We start from the raw sequence: 23768 nt of genomic DNA on the forward strand, positions 1-23768 counted from the left end.
AACTCGCGGAAGAAGTTCCCTTTCTCCGAAAGCAGAAACGACAAAGCGACTCTCGTTTGAGCTGGCTGGTCCGGTTGGGATGCACTAGCTGGAAACATAGGACCCAAACTGCTTGTCTTACTTTGCATAAGAGCTAGCTCCGCCATGCCTCCCTTCATATCTTCCCCTCCTCCACTTTTGGCTGCTGTAATAAATGTCTCAAAGGCTTGCATCACATCGATGAATCTTTCAGCATCAAAAACGCCAGTTTTCCCATAGATTGTGTATCGCAAAGCCTCCCTCAGGCGAGGAGATTCATCCGTCAGGAGCCGCTACAAATTTTGAGGTTATCATATGAAGACGTTAACCATCAGTATTTTGTAAGATTAATTTAAAAGACAGTGAATGAATGGACTGGCCAGAAAGAAAAATTCTACTCTACTTACTGAATAACACTAATACTAATAGAGTTCATATAATATACCTGAGCAATATAAGGATAAGCCTCGTCCACAATAGCAAATTCAGGATTCCCCACAAGAGCTATACCTTCTAGCACACCAATCGCCCTAATTATTAAGGCAAAGTAAGGGGGAATTCTGAAAGGATAGTCAAAAGTGATCTGTGCCAAATCTGCTGCCAACTCTTGAAAGTTGATGTTTTTGGCTCCGCCACCTTCGAGCGCCTGATCAAAAACCTTGGCCAGGACAGGTAATATAGGTGCCAGATTGACCCCATCAGGGATGAAGCCAAGCTTGACAAAATCTTTGACTATGGCATCATAATCTCGGTGAATTAAGTGTGCAATGGCTTCAATCATTCCGTACTTCTGATCATCGGTCAACTTGGTAACAAGACCTGTCAGTGAACAGACAAGGATAGGATGTCAACAATTTTTTTCTTTTCTCATATCACATTGAATGTAACTGTGATATCCAAAGGGTATTTTCCACAAAATGTAATAAATGGAACTAGAATCGTTACCAAAATCAAGGATGGCAAGCTTTCCATCTGGGGTACGAATCATATTTCCAGGATGAGGGTCAGCATGGAAAAACCCAGTATCAAGCAACTGAAGCACAAAACAGTAGGAGTGTTAACAACAATATACATGCACATCATCTTGTTTTTAAAACAGGAAAAAGTGTGTGAGCAGAATGACCAGAAAACAGGACAGAGAAAGCCAACACAGACTTTTGATATGAAGAGGTATTTTGGTGTCGAAAGCTGTTGCTTATCTTTTAACATGCTCAAAATCATTCTACTCACTAGATGAATAGGAATTATCGGTTAAAAACATTGAATAGCCATGCAATGTCAGATAGAAAATGATAGATAACTACCCTAAGAAGTTAACTGTCTCAGGAGGTATTTTTATATGCAAGCCAAGCTCTATGTCGCTTAGGATGATTACAGAAGAAATTGAACCAAGAGGAAAATTCCATGAACGCAAGTAACCTAAGACCACATCTGTTATGCTCCTCAACAAGTATGTAGGAAACATTACCTGCTTTAGGTAACAAATAACACCAACATTCACAAGTTCGCCAACGTCGCTCTCAATACTTTGTGACAGTTTCTCTCCATCAACCCATTGTGTTGTAAGAACCTTCCTTGACGTGTACTTTTGGTAGGTTTTAGGCACAACAACCTGGAAAAGTAATTTCAGTATTAGGAACAATTCCATAGATGTAAATCCACAGAGATACATGTCAAATACAAATTTTATGATCAGACGTCCATACGGCTCATATATAAACAACAAACTGAAGTGCCCATTTAGAAAAGTTATGAAGCGTACTTGTGGAAGATCTTTCTTCATCATTTCTGCAAAATATGTTCCATTCTCTCCCTCGTTAACATAATCCAGCTCCTCAAAAAAGCGAGCAGCCCATTCATCAACCAGCCCAACAACATCTACTGACACCTGCACAAAGTTTCCCAAAAGAACAAGAAGATCGAATGTTATTGAGGTGAAAGAGAACAATCACAAAACTGCATAAGCTGAGCCGTCAGACAAAACCTTGCCTGAGGGAACTTCCGCAGAAATAGACCCAAATTCCGTATCACAAACAAGTCAACAGTCACCGTCTCAAGAACAAAAGGCCTTTGTACTTTCACCGCCACTAGATCCCCATTTTCCTTTAATCGTCCCTTGTACACTTGTCCCAGGGATGCTAAACAACGAGAAAAAGAATAAATCATTAGACATAAACAAAAACCTACTAAAATGGTTAGGCCAGCATGTTAACTAATGGTCGGGACTTACCAGCAGCGATTGGGGAAGGAGAGAGCTCAGAATAAATATCAAACCATGGCTTCCCAAGCTCCTCCTCGATTAGAGCCATTGCTACATCATCAGGATATGAAGGGACCTTCACATAAACAAAAACTAGCCACATTTAGTTCTGCAAAGGCATAAAACTCGAATGGTAGAAATCAACATAATATGGAAATGGATGAAGGAACGACAGAATTGCTGCATTATACCTTATCACACAGCTTTTGTAGCTCTGTCATTGCAGCAGGTGACAATATATCTGGTCGAATACTCAAAGCTTGCCCAAGTTTAATGTAAGCTGGACCCAAGGAAGTTACAATTTCCCTTAATTCAATTGCCCTAGCAACCTCATTCTGAAAATGATGACAGATGACAGATGAAAAATGAGACTCAAACTGCAAACAAGCTTCCCATCTATCATCTACGATTAAGAAAGCACTAAACAAAATATCACCTCTTTGACTTTCTTGTTAATTATATCCCCAGCGATACGTGAAAGAAACCCTCCAGCAACCGAAAGCAACTGAATAATTCGAGAAGCAACAGCACGAGGACGTTTTCCCCAATACGCAGAGATGGTAGCAGGGTCATATACCAGAGGTAAGAACTCACTGCTCTCACCAGTCTACAAAACCCCAACAAAAGAAGAAATCAAACATTAACAATGCTAAGAGTGTTGCCAAAACCTAGCTGAAACAATGAATAGCCAAAAGAGTTGGTTGTTGTTGTTAGTGTTACCTCAACAAGCCTAAGCTGAATATTATCATCAGCAAAAACAGAATCCTTCAAGTTCTGACCACGAAGACCTCTCATCAACACAGATAACTGTTCATCTTCTTCCATTTGAGCTCTCACTCTTTTAATCTCTTTCGATACATCGCTAACTCTCTGTAACATTTTTCGCCACAAATCAAAATTCGAATAACGAAATCATCGGGCAGGAGAAATTGAATTTCACAGATTATAAGAAGTCGAATCGTACCGTGGAAACATTGTTGTTGACTCCTTTTGACGAAGACGATGAAGATGAAGAAGAAGAAGAGGAAGATCCGTTAACGGTGGTGGACTTGGGTGGAGTAGTAGTCTGTGTAGGTTTGGGATCAGTAGCGACGGCTAGAATCCGGCGAGAGCGTTTGTTAATACGGGGAGGGATAGCGGAGATGAAGGAGCGGCGTGAGGAGACGGAGAATCGAATTGGCTCAGGTCCGCAGTAGACGAGACGTGGCACTGCTGCTGCTTCCATCGATCGATTGGAGATTTGTGGTGGTAGATGAAGAAGCAGTGGTGGTGGTGCTCTACGGCTCTAAGTGGAAGAAGCGGAGTGTTTTTGTTGGGGGTATTTCACCGGAAGGTAACGGCAATGGAGGGACCACGTGGCGCAACCGAGTTCATATGTAATTTTCTCTGTTTAAAAAAAGTTTTTGATTATTTGTTTCCATTTAAAAATGTTTATTGCGGTTTACAGATTCCTCGGTGGTGTAAAACGATGAGATTGTGACATCATTTGTTCGAAATTGGGAAAAATGCAAAAAAAAAAAAATGGGGTGAGAGAGGTTCGAACTTGTGACCTCAGGGTGATACTCAGAAAAACTTATTAGACCTACGCGCTATCGAACTGGTCCTGACCGGAGTGATATGACCCGCCCATATGAACATTCTCTTTTTCTGTGGGATATGAATTAGTCTAGTCAATCCGCACGGACAACATATGACTGTCTCCAAATATGTTCATGATTCATGTCCAATTGATTGTTGTTATACAAATTACAAGATGTCTGCAACCATTTTTCTTTAAATAGTTGGAAATTTTTAAAAAATTCTAAAACTATTTATATTTACTATTTAGACTGTCCAATTATACACACTAGTTTGATTTTCGATTTGTTTTTAATTGCATATTGATTAATCTTAACTGTTTTAATTATTCCGATTTAAGTTATGGTCATGATCAGTTCTATTAAAAAATAGAAAAGACGTGACCCCTCTTTTTTTCTCAGCCTTTTTCTCGCTAAAAAATTCCAAGCTCACCGGCGTCGGACCATCTCCGCCGCTATGCTTATTTTCTTCGCTGTTCTTTCCCTTAGATTTCTCGCTAAGGTTTTTTCTCCCTTTTTATTTCTGGTTTCAACCCTGTTTAATATTCTAAGCTCTACAACCTCAATAACTTGCGACAAAGGAAGGATCTGGAATCCGGTGAACCCCCTCTTCCTCTCGCTGTTGGTATTACCCCCAATGGTGGATGTAAAGAGCAAAGATCTACATTTTTAAAAAACTGGTTTCCTCCATGGGATCTTTCCCCCAGCCGCCACTCTCCCTCAGAACCCTACTATGTTGCTGTCCCGCCTACCGGAGATGTGGAGCTCACTGCAAATCATGAAACCATCTCTGGTCAGCCGCCGCACCACCAGCCCACCATGGCCACCCAATCCGTTTCTAGGGTTGGAGTTATCAGGCCTTGGATCCTATTTCAGCCCATTAACATCACCTAAGTCTAAGCCCAAGAGGTACTTTGTTTTTAACCTTGTGCTCAGTCCATCACCGATGGTCGCTTCTCGATATAATCTTGTATCGATACCATTGAGTCGGATATTCGAGTATCAACCTGGATTATTAGACCAAAGCAAGTCCTCTAGTTCTACATCGTTTTATTGCCTATCTAGGATGCTTCGGTTGTTGTTCATTGTTCATAGGGATGAATCTGTTTTAAAAAAGAACGGTATTATACCCTCGGTTTCAAGGAAGGCTGAGACTGTTTATTCTGTCTCTAGTCAATGTGAGTGTCGAAGCTTCTTGTGCTGTGTTTTGTGTGTACTGGTCGGGTTCTGGAGTGTCCTACCCAGACCCGTGATTGACAATGGGATGTCAAACTCAACTTCTCTAGCTCCAATCTTATCTGCTTGGTCAAGTCGAGGATTCCTCGGTAGCAGTATATGGTGGTCTTCAGAATGGTCTGAGATATATCCTTGTCAAAGCCAATCGATTAGCAGTGTTTAGGTCCCTTTATTGCTGAACTCTAATCTGGAACTTGATCCTACAAGCTGCGTGAATCTGACGCGTAGAACCATGGTGCCCATTTATCACAAATCACTGAAAGATAGGAAACTCAGGTCTGCTATTATTAATCAAGGCCAAACCGGCTGCAAGCTTTGTGTGAAACTCCTTAACCTCCATAGCCATGAGATTCATGTGAGGGAGGACTCACCTGCTTTGCTACGGTTTGATACCCAACCCATTCGATCCCCAGCTGAAGCTCCTTCTAGAGATTTAAGCCTCGATCTTAAAGTGTTGAATACCATTGATCCAACTACTTTACTTCTCATGGTGGCGATACACCCATCTAAAGATGCCACTGAGAAACCCCCTATTCAAAGCTCGATTGCGTTTGTCGCTACATCTACTGTTGACCACTTGGTGGTCAAGGATCTCGCGAAGCTTGTCTTCATGGTCGAATCCACCCTGGTTCCAACAGATTCTCTTGAAGAACTCATAGAGCCCTTATCCCTTTTCTTCTTTATCTATTTCGGTGTATGTTGTAAGAACTTACCTCTTTATGACAAAAAAAAAAAAAAATTATGGTCATGATCAGCCCGAAACAATAAAAATTGAGCAAAAAACATGTCACCCCACCCAATTGAGTTTTAGCTAAACTAACACATTCATATTTTATGATCGGATTTGGGTCGGATTCGAGTTCGGATTCAAATAATACAATTTAGCATCTGCTCAAATTTTATAATTATATGATTCGGCTTTTTTTTTATATATGATTCGGTTTTGTTCTGGTAAATATCAGATTGAACCCATTTTGATTTAGTTTCGGTTCTGGTAAATATCGGTTGGATCGAGTTTGATTTGGTTTTGAAAAGAAGAGAAAAACACAAGCTGAATTTTTTTTTTAGTTTAAACAAAATTAGGTTACATCTTGTTAAAGGGTATACATAATTGGAGCATATATAATTAAGAATTTTTGAATATCTTCTGGTATATTTCGACATAAAAGTATCATTAAATATAACAAATATTTTTGAATATACCTTGAATATGTAATTCAACCTCATGTTTTCGTGTACAATGTTTAAAATTTCGGTTCGTTGGAGTAATTTGGATAGAAACATTTAATATTCACTCATATTTTACGGTTGGATTATGGAACCGGAGTTTCGGTTTGTTTTAGGTACATCATCCACCATCCCTATAACGTCGGCAACGACTCTTTCTTTTGACTCTTTCTTTTTTCTTTTCTCCACGTCGGTGCCTCCGCCTCCACTCCCCCATTGGCTTTGTCGACTTTAGATGTTCACATACATGCATATATGCACATAAATTTTTTTATGAGACGAAGAAAACTTAAATGAATGTTGGAGTTACGAAGGAATAGAACACTACACAAACTAGGGCTGGGCAAAATAACCGATAACCAAATAACCGACCGAAACCGAACCGAAAAAAACCAAACCGAACCGAACCGAAATTCTTCAAATACCCGAATGGTTAGTAAAAATCTATATCCAAACTAACTGAAACCGAACCGAACCGAACCGACAATTAAATGGTTAACCGAAATATCCGAAAACCTAGAAGATATCAAATATTATATACTTAATATTATGCAAAACTATAAAATAAACTTAAAATATAAATTATTTCTAGATTCAAAACAATTAAATATTTTAAATAATCAATATATGTAAATGTTATTATTTTGAATTTACAAAGTTAAATACTATTTTGTAAAATTGAATCCATATTTTTCCCTTTTTTGTATTTTTGTTATTGTATATTTGGTTAATTTTGGTTATATTCGGTTAGTTTTGGTTATATTTGGTTTATTTGGTTAATGTTAATATAATTTATGTTAGTTATGGTTATTTATTTAAATAACCAAACCGAAACCGAACCGAAAGAAACCGAACCGAACCGAACCGAAATTTCAAAAATATCCAAATGGTTACTATATTACTATATCCAAAATAACCGAAACCGAATACAACCGAACCGAAACCGAATGGTTAACCGAATGCCCAGGCCTAACACAAACAAAACAAAAGAAAACAGTTTTTTGACTATTTTTGATCAACGGTACCACTCGAGTTCTGTTCAGACTTCTTTTTCAAAATAAAAATTATGAATACCCTCGTCCATAATAAAACTTGAAAAAAAATTAAAGTTATAGCTCATTTTGTTTATGTTTGGAACCTCTACTGTGATTTACTAAACAAAAGTTTAAACATGAGCTTAGCTAAAATTATGTGGTACATCGTTTGACATAATTTTCTTTTTATTAAATTAAAATTGCTACGGAATTATATATTTGAATATTATACACCTAAATTACGTAGATGTCGTTGCGCATATTGTTTTATTATGCAATTCGATAACCAAGTCTGACTTTTTTAATCTTAACAACAACATTTAATTTAGAAAGTGACACACACAAAATGTTACAGAAAAACATTGTTAAACCATTGCCATATATAAGTTCATAACTAGTTTACTTAGGTTAATTTTACTATTGAAAAGATTTATACATGAACAGTTGGATATTAACATATTACTCTTCAAAAAACGATTTTTCTTTTCTGCTACTAAATTTGACAAATATATGAGTATGATACAATACAATTAGTGTTACTTGTTATATATTTTTAAAACACGTCGATGTCGCTATGCATAGATTTTTGTTATTTGACAAAATTTTAATTCATCAATTAACTATCGTAAGACAACCAAAAAATGTCATAGACAGTGACATTATGATTTTTAAAATTGTAACTGTATTTATATCAAATTGTAATTGATCCATAAAGTTCCATGTAATTGCAACTGTATTTATATCAAATCATAATCTACGGATTACAAAATCCAAAATATTAAATTTAATTTTAACAGTATTGATTTTTTTTTGGTGTGATTTAACATTATTGATTTAATATTACGTTAAGAATACTATCGCTTTTCTTCTAAAATAATTATTATTCAAAATAAACAAATTATACTGTGCATGTCTAAATACTAGTTTTTTGATAAGTATTTTGTCGAGTAATTTTGGAAAGAAATTTGCTAGTGCATTGGTTTTATATCAGCTCTTAAGGAATTTAAGATTATGGAAGATGGAGATAGTGGAGATTGAACGAGGAAGTTAGAGTCTTAGATTTTCTTTTTATTTTGCTATATTTTTAAATTGAAAATAAAATCTATGTGATATATATTTATTGGTAATGTGACTTGTGATTTATATATGATAAAATAAAGGATATGTCAAAAAAATTCCAAAGAGTTGGTAAATCAAATTTCTTAACAATATTTTTGTTTGGCTTCAAACTACTAAATTGAATGATATTTACAGAATTACAGATAACATATATTATCTATATGTTATTTCATTTTTGGAATTGATAGCTAAGAAGAGCCTCCTTTTTTTAGTGCATGTTTGTACCCCTTGAAGCACTACTATATGAGGAAAAATATGTATAAATGACATATTGATAAAACGTTATATATGAGGGTTATGTTTGTGAATCCTTACATCTAACTCCTTTTCAAAAGAGTCCAGGTTTCTGCGCCAGAGGGACCTCGGCGTGTTTTTTCAAGTCTTTAATTTGGTTTGATGATTCAACTTATAGAATTTGCTTTTTCTATAGGACCATTTTGTCTTCTCCTTCTCCGCTAATTCATGAAATGGACGAAGGATCCAATCATTCCAATGGTCTTATGTTTAAAATTAGGTTTGAAATGTTATTCCCATTTTCTTTTTTCTTTTTTTGTGTATGTACATATCATATAATTTGACTCAATGATTTCTATCTTTTTATTTCAATATCTCCTTATGATATAGAGAGCATGATTTCCACTTCACCATCTCACTCGATGCAGTACAAAAATAAAATAAAAAATGCTAAACATAACTCTTTTGTTTTCATAGGTCATTGGCAAAAAACAAACAATGCTTCTATCGTACATGTAAACAATATCAAATGTGATTTTTTTTACGTAGCATTGTGCTATTTACATTTCAAAGACACGATTTAAGGTGGTTTAACCCAATAGTTAGTCTTTTTTTCTTTTGTGCAGAAAAAAACTCAAGGTAATTTGGAACAATCTTCAAATGAAGAAGACGATGGCATGTTAGATCACGTCATGTAGATATTTTGGAGGCACTATGTTTTATTTTAGTTTTGTCGATTATATCCTATAATTATTTTATAGCTTTAACTAAAAAAATATAAATAAGTTTTGTAATTATTATTTGATTATTAAACCAATTTACTTCCTTTTGTTGCATGTACCTAACAATCATTTTTAGTAGTCTTGTCCGCCAAGTATGGAGTCAATTGTAAGGGAGGATGGCCAAGGAACTGCGAGTTCAAAGCTCATATATACATGTTTAAGTTCGTTTTCATTTTTTAATAAATTAAAGCGGGATTACCACTACCAAAAAAAAGTAAATCTTAGCAGTAAATCTAAAAGACCAATAAAACAATAACTTACCATATAAGAATTAATTTCCAAATTATGAAGACAAGATTTGAATTTGAGAATCTTATTTTGCAGTAAACACTTAATAAATTTTATTTAAAATAAATATAATTATAAACATTTCTCTTGCAGTAAGAATTAAAACTTATTATGATTTCTAATTTTATTTAAAATCAATATAATTATAAACATTTCTAACAAGACACTAATCAGCCAAGTTCAAATTTCTTTCCTGCAAATTATTAGTAACCCAATATATATCTCATATCAAAAGATTTGCCAATGTAATATTATTTCTATAAAAAAGTTAAAAGTTATTAATGTCATATAGACACTAATTTTATATCATAAAATTTATTTTTGATTTTTAAAAGTCTAGATATATTTGTAAAGTAGTATTTTTCTATTTTTATTTAATTTTATATCTTGAAATGTATTTTTGATTTTAAAAGTCTAGATATATGGGTTAAACTTTTTTTTTTTTTTTTGGTAAAATATATGGGTTAAACTTCTAACAATATTGCTTAAATAAGTATATGGAGATATATATCCATTAAAAAAAATCAAATCACAATATATGCAGAAAAATAAAATATTTTTATTTACTTTATGTATTATATGATGATTCATAACAATTAAAAATTAATAATAATGTTTGTATAAACCAGATGTGGTCGGTATAAGATTCTCAATATTATAAACCAGATGTGGTCGGTATAAGATTCTCAGTTAATAATAATGTTTGTAATTAGTAATAAAACGTGGTTCTGATTAGATATTTTTTAAAAAAAGGATAAAAAAAACAACAGATTTGATTAGTCCTGGGCGTTCGGGTATTCGGTTCGGTTCCGGATATATCCATTCGGTTCCGGATAGTTCGGATATAGAGATTTAGGATCCATTCGGTTAATTTACTATTTCGGTTTGAGTTTGGTTCGGTTTCGGTTATTTTCGGTTCGGTTCCGGGTATCCAAAACAGTGTAATATATTTTTTAAAAAATATTATTTAAATTAAACTTGATTATAATTTAACAAATATATCTAAAAACTTCCAAATATTTGGTTTATTTAAAATATTTTGGTATTTTGGTCTAAATATATATGATATTGGTGTGGTTTTTTAGTTTAATTTTATTACGTTATATATTTTAACATGTATTAGAATGACATAACTTCAACGTGGTGCAGTGGTCACTTTGCACGGTCAAGTTTGCAGGAGACTCAAGTTCAATTCTTGGCTAACCGAATGGATATCGGTTCGGTTCGGTTAATAACCGATATCCATGGATAATTGAAACACTATCCAATCGGTTATTATCTACTAACCATACTCGAACCGGAACCGAAATTTCGGTTTGGTTTCGGTTCGGTCCGTTCGGTTCCGGTTATTTGCCCAGGACTAGATTTGACGAAAATAAAAGGACTGAAATGCGAAAAAAAACGTAACGCAACGAAAGTGTTAATCTTTTCGTCATCGTCAATAATACGCACGCAAATCAAAAGAGGCACTTTGCCAGTTGCCACCGTATGAGAAAGAGAAGCTTCGTCCATCCTCCGCTCGCCACGCCGTCTCCACGTCACCAGTCTCCTCCTTCCTCCTCCTTCCACATAGATTCCTTTTCAATCACACCAATTTCCAAAGATTCGAATCCAATTCTTCTCCTCCTCCTTCTTCTGAGAAAAAGGAATCGGATTTCATGTTTTTTTTTTGACAGATCGAATTTTTTCGAGATTCGCCCGTAGCGTTTTGATCTGAAAGTTTCCAGATTTGCTGCGACTTCAAACGGCGTCGTCTGCAAATGCTTGCCTGAGAAAGAAAGAACTTTTGTTCTTTTTGATGTAAATAAAAGGTTGAAAATTAAAAACAAAAATCGATTTTTTTTTTTGGAAGTGAAGAAGCATAAGCAAGTTCGTGTTGATTCTTATTGTTTATCCAATTTCCTTTGATGATATCAGTGTGGAATTTTTTGAGAAGATATGGTGGGGGCAACTTTGTTTCACCGTAGGAAGCATTCATGGCCGGCTGAGGAGTTCATCAGCAAAAGTACCTTGCAATTAGTGAGTCTATTTGTTTTTTTTTTTTTTTTTTGTGCTAGTTTTTAGATTTAGATGCTGAGAAAGATTCATTAGGATTTGGAGAATTTAACTTGGACTTGGACTTATGCTACTTTTTTTGGTTTTGGTATCCGCTCGTTTTTGTAGCTTGATCTTGATAGTGCTGCTCCGCCACCACACGCATGGAGGAGGAGGTTAAACTGCCATGCCAATATCCTAAAAGAGTTTACTATTACGTTTAGGGAAGCCATTAAAATGGTAATCAATACATCTTGTTATTTTGTCAAATTCCAGATTTTGATTTAGTTCGGAGTTTACTAAATGTCGTTGGGGTGTTTCTTTACTTCTTGCTTTCGGAAGTACAGGTACGTTTGGGGATACGATTATGGTCTTATGTCAGGGAAGAAGCCTCTCATGGAAGGGTAAATCTCTGAAACAATAAAATTTCTTGATATACACAAAACCTTTTTTGTAAAAATGATTATGGTGCAAAGTTATAGTCTTTGTTGTGGAGATTTAACTTCTGATTGCTACAGAAAGCACCTATTGATCCTTTCACCAAAGAGAACTGCAAACCATCTGCTTCCCAAGGTGTTCCACTTGGAGGAATGGGGTACATAGCAGATATCCTCTTGAGTTTTCGTTTTATTTGCCATAGTTTCCTAGTTTAGGTTTGACTGATGCTGCTGGTAAATTTGCAGAAGTGGAAGCATATCTAGGGGATTCAGGGGTGAATTTAAGCAGTGGCAAATTACACCTGGTACTTGTGATCCTTCACCTATGATGTCCAATCAGTTCTCAGTAAGTTTTCTTCTGTGGTTACCCATGTTCTGTTCGTCATTCAGCTAGCACGCTTTTGATAATGTTACTACTACAATAAATGTTTTCTTGTTTGTAATGTTTTTAATTTATGTTGTCTATAATTTCTGAAATTGTGTATCTTATTACATTTTCTTGGCCCATTCTTTGCAGATTTTTATTTCTCGAGATGGTGGACACAAAAAGTTTGCATCAGTTTTGGCTCCAGGCCAGCATGGAAGTTTAGGGTAAAAGTCTGTTTGACAAATATCTTTAATTCAATGATGTTTTTTTTTTCTTAATTCACGTACCTTAGATTGGTTTCATGGTCTCAGGAAATCACGTGATAAAGGTATTTCTTCATGGGGCTGGAATCTGAATGGCCAGCATTCAACTTATCATGCTCTATTTCCTCGGGCTTGGACTATATATGATGGTACGAACCTGCAGAACTTTTTCATTTGAAGCTAGCATATTCCTCTCCGTGTATCACTTGTAATGATTCTTCTATTTGTAGGTGAGCCTGATCCAGAGTTGAAGATCTCATGCCGGCAAATATCTCCCTTCATACCAAATAATTATCGAGATAGTAGTCTTCCAGCAGCAGTTTTTGTATATACAGTAAGTAATCCGTTCATTGAGTGTTTATTCACACGGGGTTGGTACTCAGCTTCTGTGAAAGCATGTGACATAAGAATGGATTTACATTTTAGCTAGCAAGCTTCTCAATATCTAGGTTGTGCACATTCCACATGTAAGGATCTCTAGTGATGCTTTTCCCTTAGATTAGTAGGTAATCAAAGCGACAATGTACATGAACTTTCCATGGGATTCTTGTTGTAGCAGTAGCTCCCACAGATATGTGAGATGGCTTATTTGGTGGGAGATTCCATCTTTCTTAGGAATGCTATTTTACTTATTCTTGTTAAATTTGTCTGATGGCTGAGGCAAGTTAGATAATGAACCTCCACATATCCGTATATTATATATCAGAAATGGTTAGATCATCAGTCCTTTTCAAAAAAAAATATGAGGAAAACCTTATAACGTACACTTTTTGTTTTAGTTAGTGAACACTGGAAAGGAAAGGGCAAAAGTCAGCCTCCTTTTCACTTGGGCGGTGAGTTGACATTTGAATCATTTCAAGTACATTATATCCAGAAGAGTAGAGGGAACCTATGTTTATCACCTTTTATGTTGTGCAGAATTCAATGGGTGGGACTTCACATATGTCAGGGGGTCATGTGAATGAGCCATTCATGTAAGATGAAATATGTGCCATATTTCCATACATGATTGTGGCTTCAAGTTGATGTTTAATTTTTTTTTGGGGTTCTTTTTTCTTTTCAGAGGCGAAGATGGGGTCTCCGGTGTCCTCTTACATCACAAGCAAGTCATTTTACCCTAATAACTATATATTACAGTTGGTTTACATATATTCCGTGGTAGATTCAACGCTTTGAAAAGTGTGGTCCTCAGTGCCATTATTTCTTTCTGGTTTAGTGGAGGGTAATTAGGAAATGGCAGCACCGTAAGTGTTATCCGTTAAAAGCAGTACCACTGCCTAGAGTTGAAGTATGCAATGATCTGATGAATAAGCAAAATATATAATGGGACTAACTCATCATTAGAAAGTTTTCCAACGAAGGACACCTTATCGGACATAGTAAATGCACAACACAGAGAAAATAGCTAGTTGAGCCAGAGTCTCCCATTCAGTGATTAGCACCAAATTGTTCCCTAGATAGGCTTCTCTTAATGTGTGAGTGCTCAATGTACTAATGTACTGCCCTTATCTTGATGCATTATCTGTCCAAGTGTATGCGTGTCTCCTTATCTTTCAACTCTTTTGTAGCGTTATTCATTCTAATGCTGTGTGTCTGCATGAATATATAGTCTAGTCATATTTTCTTATCCGTCTTCTTTTGAATGGTTGCTATGCTTGATATCAATACAAATGATTCTATCTATCGATTCAAAAAGTTTGGAATGCATATTATTCTTACTCTCTCTGCATAGAGAAAGGATCGCCATTTAAATCCTTTTCCTTTAAAAATTTACACTTGTCTTGCTTCTTGAGTGTTTGACACTCTTTAGTGGCTTATTAATTCACATGATCCGTCGATGAAGTTGATCTTCCAGAATATATTCTTATTGCAGTCAAAGGTTTGTGTTCTTTACTCTAAGCGGGTAGATTTGTTTTGATGTGTGATGGTTATGCAGGACAGGCAAAGGAAATCCTCCGGTTACATTTGCGATTGCTGCTTCTGAGACGCAGAATGTTAATGTAACTGTTTTACCATGCTTTGGATTGTCTGAAGATAGTTCTTTTACAGCGAAAGATATGTGGGATACAATGGAAAAGGTGATTTTCTTTGTATCATCGTTATCATACTATGTGCATGTGGATTTCATTGATCATTGTTGTTTGGTCTGAATTGTCAATCGTATAAGACCTTTGGTTTCATATATATTTATATATGAGACTAACATTGAGTTATTCACTCTAAAAGGATGGAAAATTTGATCAAGAAAACTTCAATAGCGGGCCAAGCACACCTTCGTTAGCTGGAGACACTATTTGTGCAGCAGTCTCAGCTTCGGCATGGGTAGAAGCTCATGGCAAGTGCACTGTGTCTTTTGCTCTTTCATGGTCGTCACCGAAAGTGAAATTTTCAAAGGGAAGCACATATGACAGGTAAATAAAGTGCAACGTTAGTAGTCTCTTCCTAAGGTTGACTAGCTTGGCAAGTGCACTGTGTCATTTTCTTTTTCTGAGTTCTGTTTTCTGTCTTTATCGGTCTTCGTTTTGCAGGAGATACACTAAATTTTATGGAACCTCTCCAAGAGCAGCACTGGACCTTGTGCATAATGCACTGACAAGTATGTATCCGTGGTGCTCTGATAGTCTGATGTCTGACTGTCATATGCTTCATTTAAGTTGCCACTGTTCTGTTTGGATGTTTACCTGATAATGCTGTTAATTGAATTTGTTTGTTGTTACACACACATACAATTTTCTTTCCATCTTCTGTGGACTGGTGCTGCGTATGCATTATTGACTAGCACTGGTTTTCAAATTCAGATTATAAGAGGTGGGAGGAAGATATTGAGGCATGGCAAAATCCCATTCTCAAAGATGAAAGGCTCCCTGAGTGGTAATCACTTTGGAACCTAATCCATCTTTGAATACATTGCTCTCTCTCTGTTCTCCCTTGAAGTATTTTGCTTTTTGTAGGTACAAGTTCACTCTGTTTAATGAGCTTTACTTTTTGGTTGCTGGTGGTACAGTTTGGATAGGTAAGCGTCTATATGCCTCTTCAAAGGCAATCTTTTGAGTGTAAATTTGTGTCCTTGCTTTTAACAAAATTTTGTTACCTGCAAACTATTGTATCACCTTATCAAAGGTTTTCTGTTGCAGATTCTGCTTCACTCGATTCCAATGGGAATAGTCAGCATCAACAATCGAGTTTAGCAAATTCAGATGGTAAGGCGAATGGACTTGACATTAATGATCAACATAACAACCTTGGTAACGGCAACAGCGTTGGAATAAAAAGCAATGATGAAGTATCAGCTATTCATAACCGGAATGGTTTATTTGTTGACACTCGGCATGTAGATGATGGCGATGATGTTGGCCGGTTTCTGTATTTGGAAGGTGTGGAGTATGTGATGTGGTGTACGTATGATGTGCACTTTTATGCATCATATGCGCTCCTTATGCTATTCCCAAAGATAGAACTTAATATCCAGCGAGATTTTGCCAAAGCTGTGTTGTCTGAAGATGGGAGGAAGGTTAAGTTCCTGGCAGAAGGAAATGTGGGAATTCGCAAGGTCAGAGGTGCGGTTCCTCACGATCTGGGGATGCATGATCCGTGGAACGAGATGAATGCCTACAACATACATGACACAAGCAGGTGGAAAGATCTTAACCCAAAGTTTGTGCTTCAGGTGTATAGAGATTTTGCAGCCACAGGGGATTACCAATTTGGAATAGATGTTTGGCCTGCAGTTCGTGCTGCTATGGAGTACATGGAACAGTTTGATAGAGACAATGACGATCTAATAGAGAATGATGGTTTCCCAGATCAGACATATGATACGTGGACTGTTCATGGTGTGAGTGCCTACTGCGGTTGCCTGTGGCTTGCTGCTCTTCAAGCTGCGGCAGCAATGGCTCTCCAAATCGGTGACAAATTCTTTGCAGAGTTGTGTAAGAATAAATTTTTGAATGCAAAGGCAGCACTGGAAAAGAAACTCTGGAATGGATCATACTTCAATTACGACAGTGGGACAAGCAGCAACAGCAAATCTATACAGACTGATCAGCTGGCAGGTCAATGGTATGCCGCATCTTCAGGTCTGCCTCCATTATTCGAGGAATCCAAAATCAGAAGCACTATGCAAAAGATATTTGATTTTAATGTGATGAAGACCAAAGGAGGCAAAATGGGTGCTGTAAATGGGATGCATCCTGATGGGAAAGTGGATGAGACGTGCATGCAGTCACGTGAGATATGGACAGGTGTTACTTACGCAGCTGCAGCTACTATGATCCTCTCTGGAATGGAAGAACAAGGATTCACCACTGCTGAGGGAATTTTCACAGCTGGCTGGTCAGAAGAAGGTTTTGGGTAAGTATTCCGCCTTCTTTATATTCAATCTATTAAATGTTATCGGTATCAGACACACACACACACACACAATCGCATAAGATATACATATCAAAATGACACTGTTTATTACTAAACCTTGGAAAGTAGTCCTTGAATCACAACAGCTAATAAACCTTGGTATATGGATTTTCGTATGTAATCTTTTTGAAGCTATACAGAATTCAGAATATATGAAAAGATTAGAGGTCTAGATGTTGATGTTGATGGTATCTATTCATCAAGTTGTAGAAGAGTAAAAACAGCAAATGCGGTAGCGTGTAAAGGTGTAATTGGTGAGCATGACAATGATGTTTTTTTTGGTCTGAACCGAATACAGGTATTGGTTCCAGACACCGGAAGGTTGGACAATGGATGGGCACTACCGGTCATTGATATATATGAGACCGCTCGCTATATGGGGAATGCAATGGGCATTATCGCTGCCAAAGGCAATCCTCGACGCTCCTCAGATAAACATGATGGACAGAGTTCACTTGTCACCTAGAAGCCGAAGATTCTCGCACAACGTCAAAGTCGTGAAACACAAGGCTAAGTGTTTCGGCAATTCAGCGTTAAGTTGTTCCTGCTAAAATCAAATCTGTTTTATTATATAACATATAAGTATATTCACATCTCTGATATGATTATTATTGGAGTAACTTAAAGAAATCATAAAGAGGAATTAGCTGAGATGAGAGGATCCTGCTGAGTTGTAATATTAATAGAGAAAGAGGTGGGGAAAAAGTTTTCATTAAAGATGTGATGGAAACGTCCCCAAGTAAAAAAGCATTTTGGTGAAAAGTTTGTGACTTAAAACTCTTGTATTTGTGTTTTAATAAATGTAACCTTGAGAAGAAGAACAATTTGTGCTCTTCGCCTACTGTTTCTTTATTATTAGCTATCTCTCTCTCTCTCTCGCTAAACGCCATTGGCTGTAAGAAAAGACACGTAATGAAAGCAACCAGCACCATATTAAGTACGCTTTACACTTTAATAGCGTAGTATCGTTTGTTCAATATAGACCATAGAGTTTTCAAGATTCTTCTATTATCTTTCTTCTTTGTTTAAATAAAAGTCGCTTTCGATAGCTTAGCATATGTTTCGTAGGGAGCACTAAGTTGGTATTTATTTAATACAACTAATAACAAAATAAAAATATCCGATGTAAATAAAATTCCACGTCATCATAAAGTACGAACGATTGACAAATCAATAGTATTTTAATTTTTGACTCAGTATTAAAAACCCATTGGGTCGTGTGATCACTGACCTTAATTAAACAGATCCGATTTTACTTACACTACATAAACCAACACAATCATTTGGTTTATTTGGCTCGTCACCGTATCTGTGTGTTCTTTCTTTCTCCTCCTCTTTGGATCTTTTTATTAGTGTTCTCTTCTTACTCCATCGCTTTAAGGTACACTTCTCTCCACTGCGTCTTCTTCTTTGAGATTCATAAAACGGTTTCATCATCATCATCATACACAACCTCGTCTCGATCGGGTTTATACTAATTCGAGATTCGCTGTGTTCCTTCGTTTGATTTCGTTTTNTTTTTTTTTTTTTTTTTTTTTCATTTCCTGTTGTTGATTGATCAGCGATTTGGCTTTTCTTTCCCTGTTCAGTTTGGATTTGTGATTTTATACAATTATGGCGAGGAAGATGCTTGTTGATGGAGAGGTTGATAAAGCGACGGCTGAGGAAGCAATCTATGATTTCGATTTGTTTGTAATCGGTGCCGGGAGTGGTGGTGTTCGTGCTGCTAGGTTTTCGGCTAATCAAGGCGCTAAGGTGAATTGATTCTTTTTAGGATCGTGAAACATTAGTCTGTGTATATTTGTATGCCTACCTTTTTGGGCTGTTGTCTCCCCGAAATGGAATTTGTATCTCTGAGATCTTTTACTTTGCAGTGTTCCGTTTCAGTTTTTTGATTCTGGTCTCTTTTGTGTTATGTATGTGATGGTATCTTTTTGTTTTTGTTAATGGTGGTGTTGTTGTTGTTCTGTATCAATGTTTGTAGGTGGGTATTTGTGAGCTTCCATTTCACCCTATTAGCTCTGAGGAGATTGGAGGAGTTGGTGGAACGTAAGTTTTCTGCTATCCATATATGTTACCTCTGCTATCTTCGTTAATGCATGATATATAGTTACTCTTCTGTTACATTGGGGTGAAACGTTTTAAAAAAAAAAAAACTTGTTTAAATGTGTGTTAGATAGGGCTTTTCTTATCTTTTCCTTCATCAGCTAGTTCTGGCATCTGATTTTACGCGATTATATAATTTTGTTGGTGTTTTTCAGCTGTGTTATTCGTGGTTGTGTTCCCAAAAAGATTCTGGTTTATGGGGCAACTTACGGTGGTGAACTTGAGGTAAGAACCACTGTTTCCTTTTAATTACCATTTCAGCGTCTTTCTTTTAGCTGTAAGGGCAAAGTTCCTAATTATTCATTTTCCCTATCATTATTTTAACATTTGTAGTCCTGTTCATTATCTTTTTTAGGCTATATGTTGTTCTATTAACAGAAGAAAATAAATCCTTAGTCATGTAAAGTGAGAGAAAATTGTATTTGACGATGTGTATTGTGGTTGTCTGTTGACAGGATGCTAAAAACTACGGGTGGGAAATAAATGAGAATGTTGACTTCACATGGAAGAAGCTTTTGCAAAAGAAGGTATGCCGGACTTACTACAATGCCTTATTGTTTCTAATATTTTATGAACGGTGTAAAATATTTTACACGGGTTTAATGTCATGATACACTTGCACTTCGAAATTTTTTAGCATTATTACTTTCTCTGTAAATGCTGGACTGGCTCCCTTTATTCTGTAAGTTGTTAAGGTCATATGATGAAATTTTTTGAAGACAAGTGATCTTTGGGGTTAACTTTTTGGATGGTTTGGTGGTAATATAGCAGTATAGCGTGTTAGATCTCTCACAAAGAGAAACTATCAAAACTCCTGAAGATACTTATATTATTTTTGGTCAAGTATGAAAAGTTAAATGGTGGGAAATGATTATGACATGCTAAATATTTTTTCTATTGTGTTCAGTATACATTGGATATCTTGGTGATGTGAAAAATTTCATCATAAATTCATTATGTGCAGACTGATGAGATACTAAGACTGAATAATATTTACAAGCGGCTATTGGCAAATGCTGCGGTGAAATTGTATGAAGGTGAAGGCAGAATAGTCGGTCCCAATGATGTGGAGGTGAGACAAATAGATGGCACGAAAATAAGCTATACCGCAAAGCACATATTGATTGCCACTGGCAGTCGGGCACAAAAGCCTAATATTCCTGGACATGTAAGTTCTGTGTTCATGTTTATTTTTTATGTACAATAGGGTGATTTGCTTGGTATTTATGAAATCATTATACTCGAAGTAAGTTTGGAAAGATTTTAATAGGAATAATGTATGTTTGCAATATGACTTCTTGTAAAATTAGTCTGCGAGAAAAAACTATAAACTCTTATGTAGGGAACGTCTACTGATTTATGTACATAAATTGTCTTTTATAGGAGCTGGCTATTACATCAGATGAAGCTTTAAGCTTGGAAGAATTTCCTAAGCGTGCTGTTGTGCTTGGAGGAGGGTAATGTCTTCCTCAATGTTTTCCTTCTGATGTACCAAGCATGGCTGTCGTTTCAATGGTTTAATCCTCTTTTCTGTTTACTTGTTAATTAGGTACATTGCTGTGGAGTTTGCATCAATATGGCGTGGAATGGGAGCTACAGTAGATTTATTCTTCAGGAAGGAACTTCCATTAAGGTGCGATTTTACTCTCTGTCAGTCACAAAATACCAACCATACCTCTTTTGTCACGTGATACAAGTCCTTCCTTATGTTTGGCTCTCGGTCAAATTACTGATAGTTCATTCCTTTTTCTTCGGCGTCTTTTCTCTCTAAAATTTTACCTTTTCAGGGGGTTTGATGACGAAATGAGGGCACTAGTTGCTAGAAATCTTGAAGGAAGGGGCATTAGTCTGCATCCGCAAACAAGTTTGACTCAGGTATCTGAATATGTTGGTTGCTTTTCATGTCTCTACTATATAGGATATACAGTTCCTTTCACTGCTATGAGATCATCCTTAACTGAACATACAATATCAATTTAGTTGATAAAAACAGATGATGGGATCAAAGTCATATCGTCTCATGGAGAAGAATTTGTGGCAGATGTCGTACTTTTTGCTACTGGTAATTTTTTATTATTATCTGATTCTCAAATTTCTATTTGATTATAATAGAGTAGTTCTATCTCTGTTCTCTTCTACTTTAATACATATTCACCTGCGTGGCTTTTGGGTTTATGGAACAATAGTTTTCTTTTATTCTGCTTTTCCAATCCTTGAATGTTTGTGTTTTGCTTCCTCCCTCTGATCAAATTTTTCAAATTTATCTTTTGCTCATATTTGCTACAGGCAGGAATCCTAATACCAAGAGATTAAATTTAGAAGCTGTTGGTGTTGAACTTGATCAGGCTGGAGCTGTGAAGGTTGTAATAAAGTTCCTATTGCTGCAGATATTATATTTACTCTTGCAGCTACTAATTCACTACATTATCCTCAGGTTGATGAGTACTCACGCACTAACATACCAAGCATATGGGCTGTGGGAGATGCCACAAACCGAATTAACCTTACACCTGTAGCGTTAATGGAGGCCAGCTGCTTCGCGGTACGTGCCTCGTACCTTGCACTTATAGTTTACACAAACCACCCGAGAGTTGTTCCACCACCAAATGTATCAGCTTTTTTTGTTTGGAAATGTCTAATTATGTAATCCATTTGTTAAGTGGGATTGTTCTGATATTTGCAGAACACTGTCTTTGGTGGGAAGCCTACTAAAGCAGACTACAGCAACGTTGCCTGTGCTGTATTTTGGTAAGCATTCTTTCTGATTGGAGGAAATTTTAGTTTTAATTTGTGTTATATTGTAGACACTGGTTGCCTCTTTACTGTAATGATGACTTAAAGTATATCTGTATATGTACTGTATACCAAAACAATCTCTCGTTCTCTATTACTATCTGGAACTATAGAGAATTGAAAGTACTCCACAAATCGTTCTTCTATTTTGGCATATGTTTTCACAGTGGTATACCAATTCAATCTGAAGTATTTATGAAGGTTTCACTTTTTTTCTTCTTCTGTTTACCAGCATACCACCACTAGCTGTGGTGGGTCTCAGCGAAGAAGAAGCAGTGGAACAAGCAACCGGTGATATTCTGGTTTTCACCTCAGGCTTTAATCCCATGAAGAACACCATCTCTGGGTATGCAAGCATCAAAAATTCTGATTTTTTGAAAAATCCTTATATCCGGCCCACACAGTTCTTGATTTCATTTTGTAGAATCGTTCCCTGATTCTTCAACATGCTTGCACCTGATCACTCTTTTGAGGACTCTATCCCTCTCTTTAATCTAAACACATTTTCTATTTGTGATAGACGGCAGGAAAAGACATTGATGAAACTAATAGTTGATGAGAAGACTGATAAGGTTATTGGAGCATCCATGTGCGGTCCTGATGCAGCTGAAATCATGCAGGCAAGTTTTCCTAAATAATAGCTTCTACTTTCATTTTATTCCTTCAGAGTGTGGGTGGTGCATGAGTATGTATATTCCCACCATATAATGTAAACTTGTAACGTTCAAAAATCGTACATGAGGTAGCGGCTAAAATGATTTAGGTAAATTTAAGACGACGACTGTCTTAAGGTTCTGAAAGCAAGGAAAAATTCTTCCTTCTAACCCATTACCCATCTACGAGATTCAGGGTGGAAGACAACATGATTTGAGCTTTTAGAAGTATTGATATCATTTTAACGTTTGTAATCGACTTGAGTTTGATTACTTGGTGTCTTATGCTCAATGCAGGGGATTGCAATTGCGCTCAAGTGTGGAGCAACTAAAGCACAATTCGACAGCACGGTAAGTAGAATCTTCCTGGAAAACATTTCTAGAAAAAGAAGTCCAAACATTTCTCTAACTAATAATCAAATTTGCTCTGTGAACAAACACAGGTTGGGATACATCCATCTTCTGCAGAGGAATTTGTGACAATGCGCAGTGTGACCAGACGCATTGCCTACAAAGCCAAACCTAAGACGAATTTATGAACCGCAAAAATCTAAAGAGACAATAGCAGGAAAACTCGGTATACTTAGTTTGATCAGAGCGTCAGACAAAAACATGAGTTTCCTCATACTCATGTCCCCAATAAATGATTTGTATTTTTTGTTTGTTTGTTGAGGTTTCTCTTCACCTACTTAACTTGAGAAAACACAACTTCTTTTCTTATCGCTAGTGGAACTTATAATTATCTCGAAATCTCGTTTAAATTAGTTTAATTTAATAACAGATGACGAAGAAATTGCAACCTATTAAAACCACTTCACTACAACCCAGAAACAACTCTGAATAAGTACCTCAACTGGTTTGGTATGTTTTGTCTAGGCATGTCTGAATGAAGGCAACGCCATCTCGGGGATGAAAATTGTAAACGGGCAG

General features: G+C 36.3%; 3 protein-coding genes across 8 annotated transcripts in view; 2 read left to right on the plus strand and 1 right to left on the minus strand.

Annotated features, from left to right (window-relative positions):
- The window catches only part of LOC104746922 (uncharacterized protein sll0005-like), a 4786-nt gene extending 1171 nt beyond the window's left edge, over nucleotides 1–3615 (minus strand). The window contains exons 1-11 of one of the 4 annotated variants that reach the window (XM_010468471.2): nucleotides 3243–3615; nucleotides 2999–3148; nucleotides 2715–2885; nucleotides 2470–2613; nucleotides 2249–2354; nucleotides 2008–2156; nucleotides 1781–1906; nucleotides 1487–1630; nucleotides 964–1051; nucleotides 464–837; nucleotides 43–311 (exon numbers count right to left, since the gene is read on the minus strand). In XM_010468471.2, the coding sequence (XP_010466773.1) occupies nucleotides 43–311; nucleotides 464–837; nucleotides 964–1051; nucleotides 1487–1630; nucleotides 1781–1906; nucleotides 2008–2156; nucleotides 2249–2354; nucleotides 2470–2613; nucleotides 2715–2885; nucleotides 2999–3148; nucleotides 3243–3503 (1982 nt within the window). In that variant the 5' untranslated portion in view covers nucleotides 3504–3615. Of the gene's footprint in view, nucleotides 1–2; nucleotides 312–463; nucleotides 838–963; nucleotides 1052–1486; nucleotides 1631–1780; nucleotides 1907–2007; nucleotides 2157–2248; nucleotides 2355–2469; nucleotides 2614–2714; nucleotides 2886–2998; nucleotides 3149–3242 lie in introns of all 4 variants that reach the window. The other 3 variants (XM_019237342.1, XM_019237343.1, XM_019237344.1) reach the window with 3 other exon arrangements.
- LOC104746923 (non-lysosomal glucosylceramidase) lies at nucleotides 11185–18104 on the plus strand. 2 transcript variants are annotated; one of them, XM_010468472.2, is made up of 19 exons: nucleotides 11185–11586; nucleotides 11693–11794; nucleotides 11939–12049; nucleotides 12157–12213; nucleotides 12328–12404; nucleotides 12493–12592; nucleotides 12764–12837; nucleotides 12925–13025; nucleotides 13107–13210; nucleotides 13656–13709; nucleotides 13795–13850; nucleotides 13940–13978; nucleotides 14813–14954; nucleotides 15103–15287; nucleotides 15405–15472; nucleotides 15675–15747; nucleotides 15828–15889; nucleotides 16011–17226; nucleotides 17585–18104. In XM_010468472.2, the coding sequence occupies exons 2-19, from the start codon at nucleotides 11714–11716 to the stop codon at nucleotides 17835–17837; spliced, it is 2853 nt and encodes a 950-aa protein (XP_010466774.1). In that variant the 5' UTR covers nucleotides 11185–11586; nucleotides 11693–11713; the 3' UTR covers nucleotides 17838–18104. The 2 variants fall into 2 exon arrangements, with proteins under 2 accessions (XP_010466774.1, XP_019092789.1); XM_019237244.1 differs by lacking the exon at nucleotides 13656–13709.
- LOC104746925 (glutathione reductase, cytosolic-like) lies at nucleotides 18541–23588 on the plus strand. Of its 2 annotated transcripts, none has more exons than XM_010468474.2 (17): nucleotides 18541–18753; nucleotides 18876–19041; nucleotides 19271–19335; nucleotides 19548–19617; nucleotides 19848–19919; nucleotides 20357–20560; nucleotides 20776–20849; nucleotides 20942–21025; nucleotides 21180–21267; nucleotides 21373–21454; nucleotides 21679–21752; nucleotides 21827–21934; nucleotides 22076–22140; nucleotides 22418–22531; nucleotides 22706–22805; nucleotides 23136–23189; nucleotides 23282–23588. In XM_010468474.2, exons 2-17 carry the CDS (start codon nucleotides 18901–18903, stop codon nucleotides 23375–23377), a joined length of 1491 nt encoding a protein of 496 aa, XP_010466776.1. In that variant the 5' UTR covers nucleotides 18541–18753; nucleotides 18876–18900; the 3' UTR covers nucleotides 23378–23588. The 2 variants fall into 2 exon arrangements, with proteins under 2 accessions (XP_010466776.1, XP_010466775.1); XM_010468473.2 differs by having other exon boundaries at nucleotides 18541–18667.

This window comes from Camelina sativa, chromosome 15 (genome assembly GCF_000633955.1).
Source record: "Camelina sativa cultivar DH55 chromosome 15, Cs, whole genome shotgun sequence".
NCBI lineage: Eukaryota > Viridiplantae > Streptophyta > Magnoliopsida > Brassicales > Brassicaceae > Camelina > Camelina sativa.